This window comes from Microcebus murinus, chromosome 5 (assembly GCF_040939455.1).
Source record: "Microcebus murinus isolate Inina chromosome 5, M.murinus_Inina_mat1.0, whole genome shotgun sequence".
Classification (NCBI taxonomy): domain Eukaryota; kingdom Metazoa; phylum Chordata; class Mammalia; order Primates; family Cheirogaleidae; genus Microcebus; species Microcebus murinus.
Genome location: NC_134108.1, coordinates 78,307,565 through 78,324,740, shown reverse-complemented (window position 1 = coordinate 78,324,740; position 17,176 = coordinate 78,307,565). Strand labels below are relative to the sequence as shown.

The 17,176-nt window shown below is 40.6% G+C and overlaps 1 protein-coding gene across 1 annotated transcript in view; it reads left to right on the top strand.

Annotated features, from left to right (window-relative positions):
• The window catches only part of CD109 (CD109 molecule), a 130,610-nt gene that overhangs the window by 40,750 nt on the left and 72,684 nt on the right, over window positions 1-17,176 (top strand). The window contains exon 6 of the mRNA XM_076003182.1: window positions 15,268-15,307. Within this exon, the coding sequence (XP_075859297.1) occupies window positions 15,268-15,307 (40 nt within the window). The remainder of the gene's footprint in view (window positions 1-15,267; window positions 15,308-17,176) is intronic.

Sequence of the window (17,176 nt, the reverse complement as noted above, 5' to 3'; positions counted from 1 at the left end):
TGGGGGGCAAGAAATAGAATGCAGGAAACTCAACAGACTTAAGGCTCGAAATCACTCTTTTGCAGCCCTTTGTAATGAACTGTGGGTATCGAACTATTATGTAATTCAGAAGCAATCTGCATTGAATTATTCCTTTGCTTATAACAGTTACATCTACTTTCTCTTGAGTTAGCTGTTATGGAAAGGTTAGGTGAGGATTGCCAACATCTCCGTGTTTTTTATAGGCTTTCGGGAATACTCCTTATCTTTTCTGGACTGGCCGTCCAGCTGTTGCCTGGGTCAGCTTGCTTCTGCTGTTAGGTTTCTCTGGAGCTGTTTTTCCTTTGCAAAAAGAGCACATCTTTTTGTTTGGACAGTTCTTGTCCCTGAAGCACTCTACAAGTAGCATCTGGTAGCTCCCCTGGCTTGTGATGACAACTTAACAGAAAGCATGGAGCAGACTTTGACAGGTCAGAAAGCAGTGGCATCCTCTCTGGAATGTGGCTGTGGCTTCCAAAATACTTTTGCTAGCCTCTCCTTATAAGAATGCTTTCCTTTGTTGAGAAGGACCTCAAGTTCTTACTTCCACGTGCAGTGGGAGAGGGGGGGAGGAGTTGGTTTTAAAATGTTGACTTAGAGCATCAACTAGCAGAGCTCAGCACTTCCTTCTGCATCCTTCCATGGGCCCTGATACACACCTCTGTGATGGCACTTACCAGTCAGTGTATCATTTTCCTTTTTTAAAAATTGTGATAAGATATACGTAGCATAAAATTTACCATTTTAACCATTTTGAAGTTCAGTGGCATCAAGTACATTCACACTGTGGTGCCACAATTTCGAGAACTTCTATCTTCCCAAGTCATGATCGGTGCAGTTTTTTTTTGTTTTGTTTCTTAAGTTTACTTGTATAAATGATCAGTGTAGGTTTTTTTTTTTTGAGACAGAGTCATGCTTTGTTGCCCAGGCTAGAGTGAGTGCTGTGGCATCACCCTAGCTCACAGCAACCTCAAACTTCTGGGCTCAAGCAATCCTGCTGCCTCAGCCTCCCAAGTAGCTGGGACTACAGGCATGTGCCACCATGCCTGGCTAATTTTTTCTATATCTATCAGTTGGCCAATTAATTTCTTTCTATTTATAGTAGAGATGGGGTCTCACTCTTGCTCAGGCTGGTTTCGAACTCCTGACCTCGAGCAATACCCCCGCCTCGGCCTCCCAGAGTGCTAGGATTACAGGGGTGAACCAATGCGCCCGTCCGATCAGTGTAGTTTTAAAAAACATATGCCTGCCTCATTTATTAGACTGTGAGCTTTTTATTAATTTTAGCACTTATTCTGTCTAATGTAGTATTTGACCTGTCATAGGCACCCACTCATGCCTGTGGGATGAAAGAGAGAGTGAATGGAGCAAAGGAACAGTTTCTTCTAGATAGTTGCTGTTGATCATTATCCCTTGTGGTGCTCTTTAATTTGTAGCCCCAGCTCCTATATGACACTACAACTTAGTAGAAGGGTGTTTATATATTTTCATTTCAAGAATATATGCGGTTGCTGTATTTGATGAATCTGTGAGGCGATGGAAAACAGGACTTTAGGATTAATAGCCTGGACTTTTTTTATTTGGAACATTAGAAAAGATTTCAGTCAAGAACTGAATATCCTAGTCTCTTATAAAATTTAAAATGCACTCACTAGTTTGTGCCGTATTATTCCTGTGACTTTATGGAACTGTTTGATCTGTTATTGCCAGTGCTTTGGCAGTGTGCATTTTAGTTTCTGGACCCCATGCACATTTTCGTGAGGAGTTCTTTGTCTTGTTCCTCCCCTCTGGAAGGCACCTTAGGAGTGTGTGCCCTTTACACATGTCTCTTCCCTGCCCTTCTGTGCAGGCACCTATTTTTGGCACCAGTTAGGAAACTTTGGGGTCAGATGTTAGTGTGTCATGTTCACCAGTGGAACGGAGGGTCTGAGGGAACCCTCAGCATGTGCCATAGGGTCTCAGCGCTGCACAGGATCTTACAGGTCACCGAGATCCACCCTCTCATTTTATGGAGGAAGAATCTGAGAGGGGCGACGTGACCTGATTAGGCTGACACAGTGTGTCAGGGTCAGGATCAAAGGCCAGTTTCCTCATACTTTCAGCTCTGGAAAATTAAATCGTTTAATATGTGCGGCAATTGCTGTTTTAAAATGGTCACGCTTTCAGATTGAATCTGGATGTCAACAGGACCTGCTGTGTGCACTGGCGAAGAAGGTGTCCACCTCTGTCATATGACTCGGGGTTGCCGCAGGGGTCACCGCCACACGCAATGGACTGTTCCCCCAGGTGTCTCAGATTCTGGTCACCACAGCCGTGCCTTTAGGCTGAGGATTTGAGTCTAGCATGTAGGTTACTTGGGCAACTTTCTCCATTAATATCTGTTAATATATTATTAAGGATTAGGTTATTGTCACCTAGCAGGCTGTATAACCCTGGTCATAGGAGGCATAAAAAGGTTAATTTTTAATATATATATATATTTATACATATATATGTGTGTGTATATATATTTATACATATATATGTGTGTGTATATATATATATTTGAGACAGAGTCTCACTCTGTTGCCTGGGCTAGAGTGCCGTGGCATCAGCCTGGCTCACAGCAACCTCACACTTCTGGACTCAAGCCATCCTCCTGCCTCAGCCTCCCGAGTAGCTGGGACTACAGGCATGTGCCACCATGCCTGGCTAATATTTTCTATATTTTTAGTTGCCTGGCTAATTTCTTTCTATTTTTTAGTAAAGACAGGGTCTCGCTCTTGCTCAGGCTGGTCTCGAACTCCTGGCCTCAAGTGATCTTCCCGCCTCGGCCTCCCAGAGTGCTAGTATTATAGGCGTGAGCCACCGTGCCCGGCCAAGATTAATTTTTAAAAGAAATCTTTACTTTGACGTTGATTCATAGAAAGTTGTAAAGACAGTCCCGAGAGGTCCTGTGTACCCTTTATGCAGTGCACCCAATGGTTATATCTCACGTTATTATAGTACAACATCAAAAGCATGAAGTTGACATTGGTGTGATGTGTGTGTGTAGTTCTATACGATACTTAGTTTTCAATGGCATGGGGTAGTTTTGGAGAATGATAACTCACTGGACTCTGACTGGTGGTGGCAGCCCTGGGTACCAGAGTGGGGCACTGAAATAAGTACCAAGTCCTTGGGTGGAGTGAGAAAAGGAGAAAAAAGCAAGAAATGGAATTCTTTTGCCTCAAGGGTAACTTTCCCATTCAGCAAGAAGATGAAGTTACGCTGTTGCTTTTTTCTCCTTGCTTGGGATGACCAGGAAAGGTGGTCACGTTGTGTGTCTTTAAAAACCATAATTACTTCCACCTTCAGTAGGAATAGAGAGGGTTAAATGAGTGGGTTTTGTACGTTGTTTGTTTTTGAGGAGGCTATGCCTGTTGTACAGCATAATGCACTTGCTCTGCAGATGGTGGCACTTTTTAGGAGTGTGAGTGCTCTTGTCACACCGGATGCCTGGCCATGTCCTTCTTACTGGAGCCTTGTACCGTCCATGTCTTGGTCATTGGTTAGGTTCCATTTTTCACAAGTCCTGTCACTACGAGTGACTGTCAAGGTGGAGACCAACTTCAGATCTTCAGATATTTAGTTCCGGTCTTGCTGAGTCCCCGGATATTTGTGATTCTTGCTACTAAGAGAAGCGAATCAGGAAAAGGCTGTCTAATGAGATGAGTCTGGTTCATTCCTCCTCACTCTCAGTGGATTGTCTCTCTCTCTACAGAAAAAGACAGCAGTTGTCGTTTGGGAATTTCTCTCATTTTCTCGGTCAGATTCACATGTCTACTTGCCTCTGTGCCCTTTGCAGGCTTCTTCTCTTGTTTTACAGCAGAGGTGTCGTTCTTCATATCTGAGACCCGTACCTCTACCTCTGTCTTGGTGTCTCCCTTCTTCTGCTTTCTCGGAAAAGTTACAGTATTGACGATCTCTTATTTCTCCTCCATCTTCAGCTTGGATTACTTTCTGTCCTGGATCTTTGCACAAAATCTAATATGCTTAAGTATTTCACATTAAAAAACAAACAAACAAACAAACCAAAACATTCCACTTTGATCCTACTTCCTTCTGCAGTGATTTCACATTCCCTTCCTGGCTAATCTAAAAAATAAAAGTCATCTAATCTCTCCACCTCCATGTCCCTAACTCGCTCCAGTTTGGCTCCTGGATTTCGTTCAACTTGTCTGGATTCTCCTTGGTCATTTTTGTCATTTATTCTCTCTTACATATTGGCGTGTTGCAAGGTTTGGTTTTAAGTTTCTTTCATTTCTCACTCTAGGCAAGTTCAACCACAGATATGGTTTCAATTTCCATCTGTACACCAGCGACTCTGAAATTTGTCTCTCTGAGAGAACCCAGACCTCTGAGTCTCAGACCTCTATAGCCATCTGCCTGTTTAACATCTTCTCTCAGATATTTCCAAGCACCCTAAATTCTTCATGTCCAATGTTTTTCTTATGATCTCCCCCCACCACATCTGGGTTTTCTCCAGTGTTTTCTATCTTATTGAATTTATCCACCCTCAATCCATCTGTGCAGGCTGGTGACCTTGGGGTTCTTCTTAATAGCTCATGCTCTTGGCAGGGCGCAGTGGCTCACGCCTGTAATCCTAGCACTCTGGAGGCCGAGGCGGGCAGATTGCTGGAGGTCAGGAGTTCGAAACCAGCCTGAGCAAGAGTGAGACCGCCGTCTCTACTATAAATAGAAAGAAATTAATTGGCCAACTGATAGATATAGAAAAAATTAGCCAGGCATGGTGGCACATGCCTGTAGTCCCAGCTACTCGGGAGGCTGAGGCAGCAGGATTGCTTGAGCCCAGGAGTTTGAGGTTGCTGTGAGCTAGGCTGACACCACGGCACTCACTCTAGCCTGGGCAGCAAAGTGAGACTCTGTCTCAAAGAAAAAAAAAATATATATATATATATTTATATTTATATATATCTCATGCTCTTTCTCTAGGCCAGAGGACGTTCTCTATGTCCAGGCCTTCACCAATTCCTATAGCTTTTACCCTTAAACATATTTCAAATCCACCTACTTTTCTTTAATTTCCAGCTCTACTTCCTTTGTCCAACCCACCATATTTTCTTAGATATTTCAGTATCTCTTAATCAGTCTCTCTAAATGTACTTTTCCTATCTTGCAACCAAATTGTCTACACAGCAGTGAAAGTAATCTAAACATTAGTTAACATCATGTTATTCCCCAGCTTAAAATTCTCCAAAGATTTTCCATTGCCCTGAGAATAAAATTCAGATATTTTTTCCATGGCCTACCCAAAGCCTTACCTGATTTGACTCTACTTTTCTCGCCTCATCTCCAGATTTCATAATTATCTGTATATTTAATTCGCAGCCTTTATCATAGTTTGTAATCACATACTTATGTATGGGATTATTTGGCAAATATCCTTCTTTCCACTAGACCAAAAGCTTCATGCATGAAGGTGTGTCCCTGCCACCCAGCTCAGTGCCTGGCACTCGGGTGTGATCAATCTCTATGGAAGGAATGGGTGAATGAAGGCGTTTCTTATGTTTGGCCTTTAGCCCTGGTAATTCTGATTCAGTAGCTCTGGGCATCTCTATTTATTAAAACCACCACAGCCGATCCTGACGTTCAGTTTGGGTTGAAACCACCAGAGAAATATGCTGTCGCTAGAGTTTAGACCACAGAGGTTTAGACTCTAAACAGGAAAGGAAAGGATGATGTAAATGTTAATAAACATTTTCAGTCATTCTGCTAATCCTTTTGACTCTGTCATTCCTCTAAGTAGGTCAACATGCATCTGCTGATACTTTTATAGGATGATATTTCCATTGCGATGCCTTGTTTATTTTTGAGCTCTTTGCCAATTTTATGGTAAAAATAAAAGAGGGAAAAAGAAAGGATATTACATGATTGTTTTTTCTGTAAGCAATAGGTTTAAGCATAATAAGATTATTAGGGAATCTGAATAAAACTAAAAATATGGAACTTTTCTGTTGTCTGCTAGGTGGGAAGAAACATCAGTCAGTCAACATGTAAAGATGCTAAGAAACCGATTCTGCTTTCAAGGAGCTGAGTCAGGGATGGCTTCATGTAACAAATGGAAAGAGCATTAGATTGGGAGTCACAAGACCTGGGTGCGAGTGATCTAGTCAAGGGCTGATGGGCTCAGGATCTCAGTTTCCTCAGCTGTGACAAAAGAGATTTGGATCAAATAACTTTTTTTTTTTTTTTTTTGAGATAACAGTCTTGTTCTGTCACCCAGGTAGAGTGCAGTGGTGTCATCACAGCTCACAGCAACCTCAAACTCCTGGGCTTGAGTGATCCTTCTGCCTCAGCCTCCCGAGTAGCTGGGACTACAGGCATGTGCTACCTCGCCCCACTAATATTTCTATTTTTAGTAGAGATGGGGTCTCGCTCTTGCTCAGGTTGGTCTTGAACTCCTGACCTCAAGCTATCCTCCTGCCTTGGCCACCCAGAGTGCTAGGATTGCTGGCATGAGCCACTGCACCTGGCCTGGATCAGAGAACTTTAAGGCTCCTCACAGCTTTAAAGGTCTACGCTGTACCTGGACTGCAGGGCTTGGACGGGGACTGGCAGGGGCAGGTGGAATGAGGCTCTGAGCTAAGTGGCAGAGCTGCAGAGTCGGGGGCCGGCACTTGCTGGAGTGGAGGGCTTTTAGAGAGTAGCAGTCGAAGAGAAAGTTGGCAGAGTTTCCGGGCTAAGCCGTTGAGGATATTGGATATCAGGCTAAAGGTTTTAGATTTCATTTTGTAGACAGTGGGGAGCTCTAAAAAACTTACATATTTTACTTTGAATCTCAGTCAGTGTTACAAATTTCATATAAAATTTCAGGACAAAGAGAACAAAATGTATATGAACGAGTCTCTCAAATTAGAAAAGATATAAAATTATATGTTTTTTATTTCCCTCTGATTATAAAAGTAATGCATGATTAAGGCAAAAACATCCCAACATTATACCTTAGAAAGTATGACACCCTTATGATAAACTCCCAAACCAAAAATAAACCATCATTAATATTTGTTGTATTCTTCATTTTTTTTTTTTTTTTTTTGAGACAGAGTCTCACTTTGTTGCCCATGCTAGGGTGAGTGCCATGGCGTCAGGCTAGCTCACAGCAACCTCAATCTCCTAGGCTCAAGCAATCCTCCCACCTCAGCCTCCCCAGTAGCTGGGACTACAGACATGCGCCACCACGCCCGGTATATATATTTTTAGTTGGTCAATTAGTTTCTTTTGATTTTTTTAGTAGAGACGGGGGGGGGGGGAGTGTCTCGCTCAGGCTGGTTTTGAACTCCTGACCTTAAGCAATCCACCCGCTTCGGCCTCCCAGAGTGCTAGGATTACAGGTGTGAGCCACCACGCCCGGCCTCTTCTTCATTTTTGTAGGAAGTTTTTAGGCAACAGTATGACATGATTAAAGTAGTATTTTAAGATCATTTTGGTGGCAGTATGTGGAGTAATTAGAGGGAGAGAAACTCATATCCAGGAGACTGCTGGGGCTTAGTATCAGGGTTTAAGAAATGTATGAACACCTTCCACGTTAGCTTCAGTCCAGTCTGAAGGCAGTAAGGGGCCGCTTCAGGGGAGCAAAAATTTCAGCAAAAATGAAAAAGGAATGGATGAATTAAAAAACACTTTAAAGGAAGAATCCTTAGGATGAGTGGCTGATCAGACAGTGACGGGGACAAAGGAGAAAGGAGACCACAAGCTGCCTGGGGATGTCAAGTGTGGGTCTTTGGGAGAATCATCGCTCGATCGTATGCTCCAGGCAAGTCAGAGGGCTTAGGGGAGCGAGGTGAGCTGGAGGTATTTGGACTGTGCTGTCAGAAACCACCACATTCAGGGCTGGGGGCGGTGGCTCATGCCTGTAATCCTACCACTCTGGGAGGCCAAGGCGGGCAGATTGCTGAAGGTCAGGAGTTCGAAACCAGCTTGAGCAAGAGCAAGACCCCGTCTCTACTAAAAAAAATAGAAAGAAATTAATTAGTCAACTAAAAAAATATATAGAAAAAATTAGCTGAGCATGGTGGCGCATGCCTGTAGTCCCAGCTACTCGGGAGGCTGAGGCAGAAGGATCGCTTGAGCCCAGGAATTTGAGGTTGCTGTGAGCTAGGCCCAGCAACAGAGTGAGACTCTGTTTCAAAAAAAAAAAAAAAAAAAAAAAGAAAAGAGAAGAAACCACCACATTCAGGAGCTAAGAAGAGAAGTCACCAAAAGCACTGGAGAAAAAACAGGCAGGCTTGGGACGAGAGAGCCAGAGGGTGCAGGCACAGGGCAGAGGGAGGAAATTAGAGAGGGTGGCTACAGCGTCAGCTGCTGCAGAGGTCTTCGAGAGCAAGGCCTGAGGAAAGTGGCATGTGGTGAGAGGCAGACATCCTTTGGTGCCTGTGAAATGGTAGAGGCAGAATCCAGATCCCAAGGGCAATCGAGTATACGAAGCCATCAATAGTTTAAAACTTTTGTTCCTAAGAAGGAGAGAATTAATATGGTATCTGGTGGGGGCAACAATATAGTTTTATTCATGTTATGTTGTTCACATTCTTACTCGACCTATCCATATTAAGTCAACTTGTGCGGATCAGTCTAGAGCTCTGTTTCTGAGGGAAAGTGTCCTATGAGTCAGAAATTGGGATGCCTTCTGCGTCCCCAGCCTTTCTTAACAAGAACAGCAGCCCAGTTTGCTGATCCCAGTTATTTATGTATAACTGTGAGGTTGAACATTTATTACTCCATAGGTGCGATAAAAAACCCCACATTATTCTTTTGCCATTTAGTCCTGTTCTTTGGGACCAATTCTTTCTGACTCCTTGGATGTAATGTCAGGCAAATCCCATCATTTTTATGGTTATTCTTTGGTAACAAAAGGTCTTGTCATTTTTGGTTACATTCACACACACGAAGCAGTCTACATTCAGTAATTAATATGTCCAGTCCAGTAACATAAAGTGCTCCCTTCTCCCAGCTTGGGTCTTCTCTGGTCTGGCTGCCTGCCTCTTGACTCATTAGGCTGCCTTCAACTCTCCCAGATTGAATTAGGTGGAGGAAAAAGAGGGGAGGGGTAAAAAAAAATCCTACTTGATGTATGAGTCATATGAATTTACTAGTATTTGTCCTAGAAAAATGGCAGTTTAATATCTTTCAGTGTAATACTGTTGTCATTCGCATCAGAGCTCTCCGGGCTTAGCAGACATTTAAAACTAATACCTTTCCTTCTTAGAACTCATTTGTGGATTCTTTGCAGCACCCTCACCGTTGCTGGGAGGTCTTTTATCCATAGTGCCCTGGATGCTTTTGAATCTGTCTCTTCCAACTGGCAGCTCAAAACTCTTGTCTTCAGCTCCCAGTTGCCTGGTGTGCACACCCCCAACTTCCCTCCCCTGAGGGTTTGTGTTATCCCTTCTGAGGCTGATTTGATCAGGACAGAAAGCAGTCTCATGCTGACTTGCTCTTTTTTGCGTATCTAGTGGAGGGAAAATGCTCATGCTTTCTTTGCTCTGTGATTCTCAGGAGGTGCAGACTGCCCCCAACACAGCACACTCTTAGCTCTGCATAGCCTGTCGCTGCCAGTATTTTGCTTTGTAGATTTCTCAGGTGTGTCAAGAGCCTGCTCACTGACAGCTTGAGGATGTTCCCAGGGACACATATCCAGCTCTCTGGGTCCTCCTATTGAAGCCCCTTGGAAGGTTTGAAGTGAGGGGAGAGCAACTCTCACCTAATGTCGGGGTTGGGGTATGAGCCACTCTTAGCTCATCAAAAGCTTTTCCGTAAAATTCTCTTCTAGTTTGCTTTCATCTTGACTCTTTTATGCCCTCCCCCTAGGTGAGGGGTTAAGAGTTGCAAAACCAGTTTTTGGAACCCTCCTTTGCAAGTTCTGCAAGGTAGTCTTGCACCTCACTTTGGAATGTAGACATGGTTGGCATGTATTGTCTTAAAGACAAAAACCAAACCAACCAACCAAACAAACAAACAAAAAACCCCCCCAAAAAAACGGGATCAGAAATAGCTCCATTTAAACATCCTATGATGTGCAGATTTAAAAAATTCAATGTCTTTCTTAACATTTAAATAAAAAGTAAATCCAGACACTGGCGATCAGTGCCAAAGCAAACTATTAGAAAACTGAAATGATTATAAATGAACATAAATGTACAAATAGAAATAATCCTCCTAGCACCTTAGTTCTGTTTCTGGCATTTCTTTTTTCTTTTTTCTTTTTTTTGAGACAGAGTCTCACTTTGTTGCCCAGGCTAGAGTGAGTGCCGTGGCGTCAGCCTAGCTCATAGCAACCTCAAACTCCTGGGCTCAAGCGATCCTTCTGCCTCAGCCTCCCGAGTAGCTGGGACTACAGGCATGCACCACCACGCCCGGCTAATTTTTTTGTATATATATTAGTTGGCCAATTAATTTGTTTCTATTTATAGTAGAGACGGGGTCTCGCTCTTGCTCAGGTTGGTTTCGAACTCCTGAACTCAAAGGATCCGCCCTGCTCGGCCTCCCAGAGAGCTAGGATTACAGGCTGTTTCTGGCATTTCTTTTTACTTCAGAAGCAAGAGTTGAAAGAAACCGACCTGCATTTTAAAATATATTTTTTCAGTGGTCATGTAGTGTGCCATATTCCTTCAAATTCGTTAAAATAGAAAAAGTTGGATGGCTTCATGGTTAGAGAAGGAAAGTTCTGTGACTGGAATTCATGGTTTTAGTAATTCACATGTCTCCAACTTATACTCTGGTCATAGCATACTACTTAAAAGGGGAGTAAAAATAATGCTTTCTCTTTTTCCCCTTCATTTAACTGATTTCCATAACATACACCCTCACAGTGAATGATTGACTTAGGCATAGGGGTTAGAGAAATGACAGAGATTGCTGAGAAAGCCTACTGATTCTTGTTTTCTACCTCCGCTTTAGAAATTGTTTAGAAAATGTAATCAAGGCAGGCTTACACCCAATACAAACGGAGAGTGAATACATGTGCTTCAGAGCAGGTTTTTCCAAGGGAGAGCTTTGCCCATGGAACCGTGACCATATTGGGGAAAAAAGAGCTCAGAAGACATTGATGAGTTATGCCTTCTCTTGCCTGGGAAGGTGTTTGCTTAGAAGACGCGCTGCCCAAGTATTTAAGCCTTCAGGATACCCTTTCTTCCCGGTTATTGGCAGAGTGAATCAGCACAAACCATATTTGATGAGCTACCATTAACATAAAAACTCATTTTGAAGCAAATTAAGGTTTTTTGAAACCCAAGGAAAATTGTTCAGTAAAAGAAACTTGTACTTTCTACAAAAAGGCTGGTTTTTTTTTTTTGCTGCATGTTTTTAGTTAAGTTTAGTTTAGTTCAGCTAGAGCTAACATAGAACAATTTGAAAATAAATTTTCTTTCTTTTTTAGACCAGGTGTCAGCAAACCCTGGCTGAAAGACCAAATCCAATCCGACACCTGTTTTTGTAAATAAGGCTCTGTTGGAACATAGTCATGCTCATTTATTTGCATACTGTCTCTGGCTGCATTTGCACTGCAAGGGCATTATTGAGTAGTGTGACAGCGACCATATGGCCTACAAAGCCTAAAATATTTAATATCCAGCCCTTTACAGGAAAAATTTGCTGATCCTTGTTCTAGATTTATGAGAGTACTCAGTGTCAGTGTTTTTGTGGTTATATATGGCAAACATGTCTATGAATTCTCTGAATTACTATTAATCTTAAATATTTCAGTTCTTCTATACTTGATTATATATTTTATAAAAATAACTAAACTCATTGTGAAAATTGGTATGACCTGTTTGTCTAATGGATAATATGTTGAGCATTACAGAACTTACTTCTGTTTTTCAAACCCCTTGGACAGTAAAATAATTTATTTCTTGGTTTACATTTTACCACTTATAAACATCCTGGGAAGACTTTGTGTGGTGCAAAGCACATGGTCAGCACTCAGCTACAAAATAATTTTTTGATTTATTGGAACAATTTAAAATGATCGGGGCTGGGCGAGGTGGCTCACGCCTGTAATCCTAGCACTCTGGGAGGCCGAGGCAGGCGGATTGCTTGAGGACAGGAGTTCGAGACCAGCCTGAGCAAGATCGAGATCCTGTCTCTACTATAAACAGAAAGAAATTAACTAGCCAACTAATATATATAGAAAAAATTAGCCAGGCATGGTGGCGCATGCCTGTAGTCCCGGAGGCTGAGGCAGGAGGATTGCTTGAGCCCAGGAGTTTGAGGTTGCTGTGAGCTAGGCTGATGCCATGGCACTCATTCTAGCTGGGCAACAAAGCGAAACTCTGTCTCAAAAAAAAAAAAAGACAGGGATAAGAAACATTTTCCATCTTCCCTTTCTCTAGTTTTCCATGGTGGCCAGCCTCTTCCTCTCCTTTGGCATTCATGTTCCTTCCGGATAAAGGGCAGAGAGTTAAAGTTACTCGATGGCTCATTTGCCTCTTCAGGGCAGTTTGAGTCTTCTCAAGGGAAGGTGATTTTAGTGTCTTGCGGGAGATACTGTCTGGTAACTGGGGTCTGATGAGCATCTGAAAGAACCAGCCTGGGACAAGATGCAATTCATTTATTCATTTATATTAATACATAACTTTATTCAAAAGACATGCCAATCTAGGTGCTGTGCTTTGAAGGATTTCATAATATCCTAGAAGAGTTGGACACAAAGCAGATAATTATGGTATATTGTATTAAATAAAAAGATTGAGTTATACACAGAATATTATGGGAGAGAAGGCGCGTCTAACCCAACAGAGGGAGAGGTAATCAAGAAAGGCTACTTGAAAGAGGCTAAATCTAGATAAATAAATCCAGAACATTCTGGAGGACATTCAGGTGGAGGTGTCCAGCAGGTAGATTTGAGGCTGAATCTCAGGGTTGAGGTATGGGCTAGACATAGGGATTTTGGTGTCTTTAGTGTAGAAATGGTAGTTAAAAACATGGGAATTGATGAGAGTCTGGAGAGTGGGGAGAGCCTTGGGCTCAGAATGGGAAAAGATCAGAAAGAGAGAGACAGGAAGGAAACAAGGAAGGAGTCAGAAAGATATTTAGGAGTACCAAGGGACAAAAGACTCGAGAAGATTTACAGACTGACTGAGGGGAAGGAGACAGTTAGTGGAAAGAAGGGGGAAATCCAGTATTGATCAGGGATAATTAGCAAGGTAGGAGGCAGGAGGGGAGATGGAATTCATTTCAAATATAATCTAACGTAGCTACTTGTGTATTAAACATGCAATTACCTAAATCTTGGTTTCAAGGCTGTTGTTTAAAGTACGCCCAAATAAACGAGTTAATTTTCCACTTTGTAAAGCTAGTAATTTTTATTTAATTTAATACATATTTATGGAGCATTTATTTTATACCGGGCACTATGGTAGGTTGGCACCCTGTGGGATAAACTATGAGGGATACAGAAATGATCCAACGTGGACTGGGCCCTCAAAGAACTTGCTGCAAGATAAGTGGTGTCTCTAAATATTTATGATACAGGGTGAAAAGTGACAGACAGGGAAGGAAGAACTAGACTTAGAGGGCAGAGATGTTGTTTTTAGATTGTGGATTTAGGGAAGCAGTAATACCTGGGTAGGAATGGAAGTATGTGAGTCAAGAATAGGGAAGATCCTGTCTTCCCTTCCATGTTTACCAGAAATGTAAAGAAAAAAAAAAAAAAAAGAAATAAGTAATTAAAAAAAATTAAAAAAAAAAAAGAATAGGGAAGAGGAAGAGCCAAAACACTGTGCACGAAACCCCAGGACACTAGCAATTTGAATTATTGTTCTTGACTATGTCTTCACCACTAGATCCTTTGATGCTGAGGGCTGTAATTTATCTTTATAGAGTCCCATATGGTGTTTTGCATGTAGTACTTACTCAATTAATGTTTGCTATATGAATTAACCTTGACAGAGACATCGTCCTTGTTACTTATTCCATAATCTTGCCTGTGCTGACCTCCATAATAAAGCAAAAACAATTTAAAGATTCTTGTATTCTTATGTTTATCAGTAAAACAGGCAATACAGGTAAATTACCTTCTTGATTTGATTTTTTGAGGATGTTAGTTTAGAACTTATAAATGGATCAAGTACATGTAATTTATAATGTTACTATATATATGACATGAAAACAATTTAAGATAGAAGTCACACAGGTGAATATTCTTAAGACTGATGAAAACAACACAATCTCTTTGGGATCTTCTTTAAATGACAACATTGAGGCCAAGTTTTAGACATTTTTTTTTTATTAGCATGTAAGTAGTTACATTTGTTTTATATTTTTAAGTGAATTATAGCCTTCCTTTAGGATTAAAAAATAACTTCTTGGTGCTTTAGATTAACCAAGAGTGCTTGTAAAGCAAAGCTAATATTTTATAGTTGCATCTTTGTGTTTGCTTTGATAAATTTAAGGAATCAAATTTAGAATACAAATTTCATTAGTGAAATTACTTAGTTGTTTTGGAGAGGTTCTTATTTATTTATTTAATTATTATTTGAAAAAATTTATCTTTCCAACCCCCAAGTGGAACCAGATGAAGAGGTTCTATTTAATGTGTTGCTTTGATTTAGAATGGACAGTTAGAAACATGAGGAATTAGAAAAATGATACACTAAAGGCCACATATTTTCTAGTTGATCTTGGAAAAGGAAATAATTAACAGTATCTGTTAAAATAGGGTAGGATGTATTGATTTAGGAGTTACACTAGAAAATAATTCAAGGAATTGGAAAGCTGGAGGATGTTGGTCTATGAAAATTGTATATCCTTGATTATTTCCAAATATTTGAGTTGTGTGTAATTTCATTTTTTCTGTTGGCTTTTCGATAATGATACCCAAAACATATCCGAAGTTATTTCTTGTCAGTTTAACATGTGTTATCCTTGCTTCATAAATTCTTGAGTTATTTAATCTAGTTCTTATTTCACAAATGATGGGAGTCAGATTAAGTAGTTTGTTTAAATGACCTGCAATGAATTATAGAGACAGGCCACATTTTTATGTTAGTGAATTGGTAAGAAAAATTCATGAAATCTCACAGGCTTCATGTTGCAGTTGGCTAAAACTAAACTTCAATAAATGAAAATAAACTCTTTTGTTCATTAAATCATTATAAATGTAATTTAAAAATTAATTTTCTAAATCTTTGTTATGCAGGTAAGTAAGCAAGCAAAATAATTATATAGGAACTCATATATTTTCTTGTTTTTTTTTTTCCTTCCATCCAATAGGACCAGACATATTATCAGTCATTTCAGGTTTCAGAATATGGTAAGAGTTCCTCAATTTATTTTGAAAAAAAAGAAAATTTTGTTACTTTCTACAGAGATAATAGAAGTTTTCAAGAGATGTATTATTTGAAGTAAAAATTCCAATGGAGGTAAAATCCTGGCATTCCTTATAGGCCTAAACATACTTTTTCCTTTGTAAAAGCTTTAAAATCTCATCCTAAAGAAAAAATGGGAAAATTATCATCTATAGTCCCATTATGCTAGTCTTTTTCTTATGCACAGTTTTTCTATATTTCTACTTTCTTGTGATCATAAAATATTTAAATTTTTGCACTTAAAAACCCAACATAAATTATTTTTCATTTGGTCGGCATTAATAAGGACAGTCTACTTAAGTCAGGTAAATACTCTTTTTGCAGGTACTAAGCTGATAATATCACAGTTAGAAACACATAGATGAAAACAGTGGGATCTACCTATTTTGTTGGTGGATGGAAAGGAAGGAAAGATGAAAGTAAAGCATTGGATCTCTGTATTAAGTTATAATTTGAGTAGATATTCTGAGGTCACACATATGCTTTTTTGTTTGATTTGTGCCACTTTTTGAGACTGCATTTCATTTAGGCAACAGGAATTCTGGAAAGTATTAATAGTTTGCTTACACCTTTGTGGCTGAGGCTCATATGTGTCTTATAGTATTGTCAAATCTGAGGCCCATGATCACCTAGAAGCAGGGATAAGCACAGTGCTTTCCTGCAATGGGCCAAGTAGTAAATTTAGGCTCCGTGGGCCATCTGTTTCTGACATAAGTACTCGACTTTGCATTTGTAGCAGAAGAGCAGCCATAGGTAATACGTATGTGAATGTTGCTGTGATGCAATAAACTTTATTTTATGGACATGGAAATTTGAATTTCATATAATTTTCATGTGTCATGAAATATTCGTCTTCTTTTTATTTTATTTATTTATTGAGACAGAGTCTTACTTTGTTGCCCAGGCTAGAGTGAGTGCCGTGGCGTCAGCCTAGCTCACAGCAACCTCAAACTCCTGGGCTCAAGCAATTCTCCTGCCTCAGCCTCCGAAGTAGCTGGGACTACAGGCATACGCCACCATGCCTGGCAAATTTTTTCTATATATATTAGTTGGCCAATTAATTTCTTTCTATTTATAGTAGAGACGGGGTCTTGCTCTTGCTCAGATTGGTTTGGAACTCCTGAACTCAAACGATCCTCCCGCCTCAGCCTCCCAGAGAGCTAGGATTTCTTCTTTTGATTTTATTCAACCAATTAAAAATTGCAAAAAGCTTTCTTAGCTCACGCTGGTCACAGTTTGCCGAACCCTGATCTGGAGCCGTGCAGTCCAGTGGGGGCCTCTTGCCTCGTGTGGTTACTGAGCACTTGAACTGTGGCTAATCCAAATGGAGGCACCAGATTTTAAAGACTTAGTACAAGAAAAAAAAAGAAAGAAAAATAGTTTATTAATAATAATTTTTTTATTTTGACTACATGTTGAAGTGATAATATTTTAGATATATGGGGTTAAGTAAAATATTGCAAAAATTAATTTTATCTGCTCCTTTTTACCTTTTTTTTTTGAGACAAGGTCTTGCTCCATTGCCTGGGCTGGAGTACAGTGGTATCATCATAGCTCACAGCAACCTCAAACTCCTGGGGTCAAGTAATCCTCCTGCCTCAGCCTCCCAAGTACCTGGGACTACAGGCATGCGCCACCATGCCCGGCTAATTTTTAAATTTTTTGTAGAGATGAGGTCTTGCTCTGTTGCTTACTGCTGGCTTCAAGCAATCCTCCCACCATAGCTTCCCAAAGTGTTGATTACAGGCATGAGCTACCATGCCTGGTATTTTTACTTTTTAAATGTGACTACTAGAAATAAAAAGTTACACATG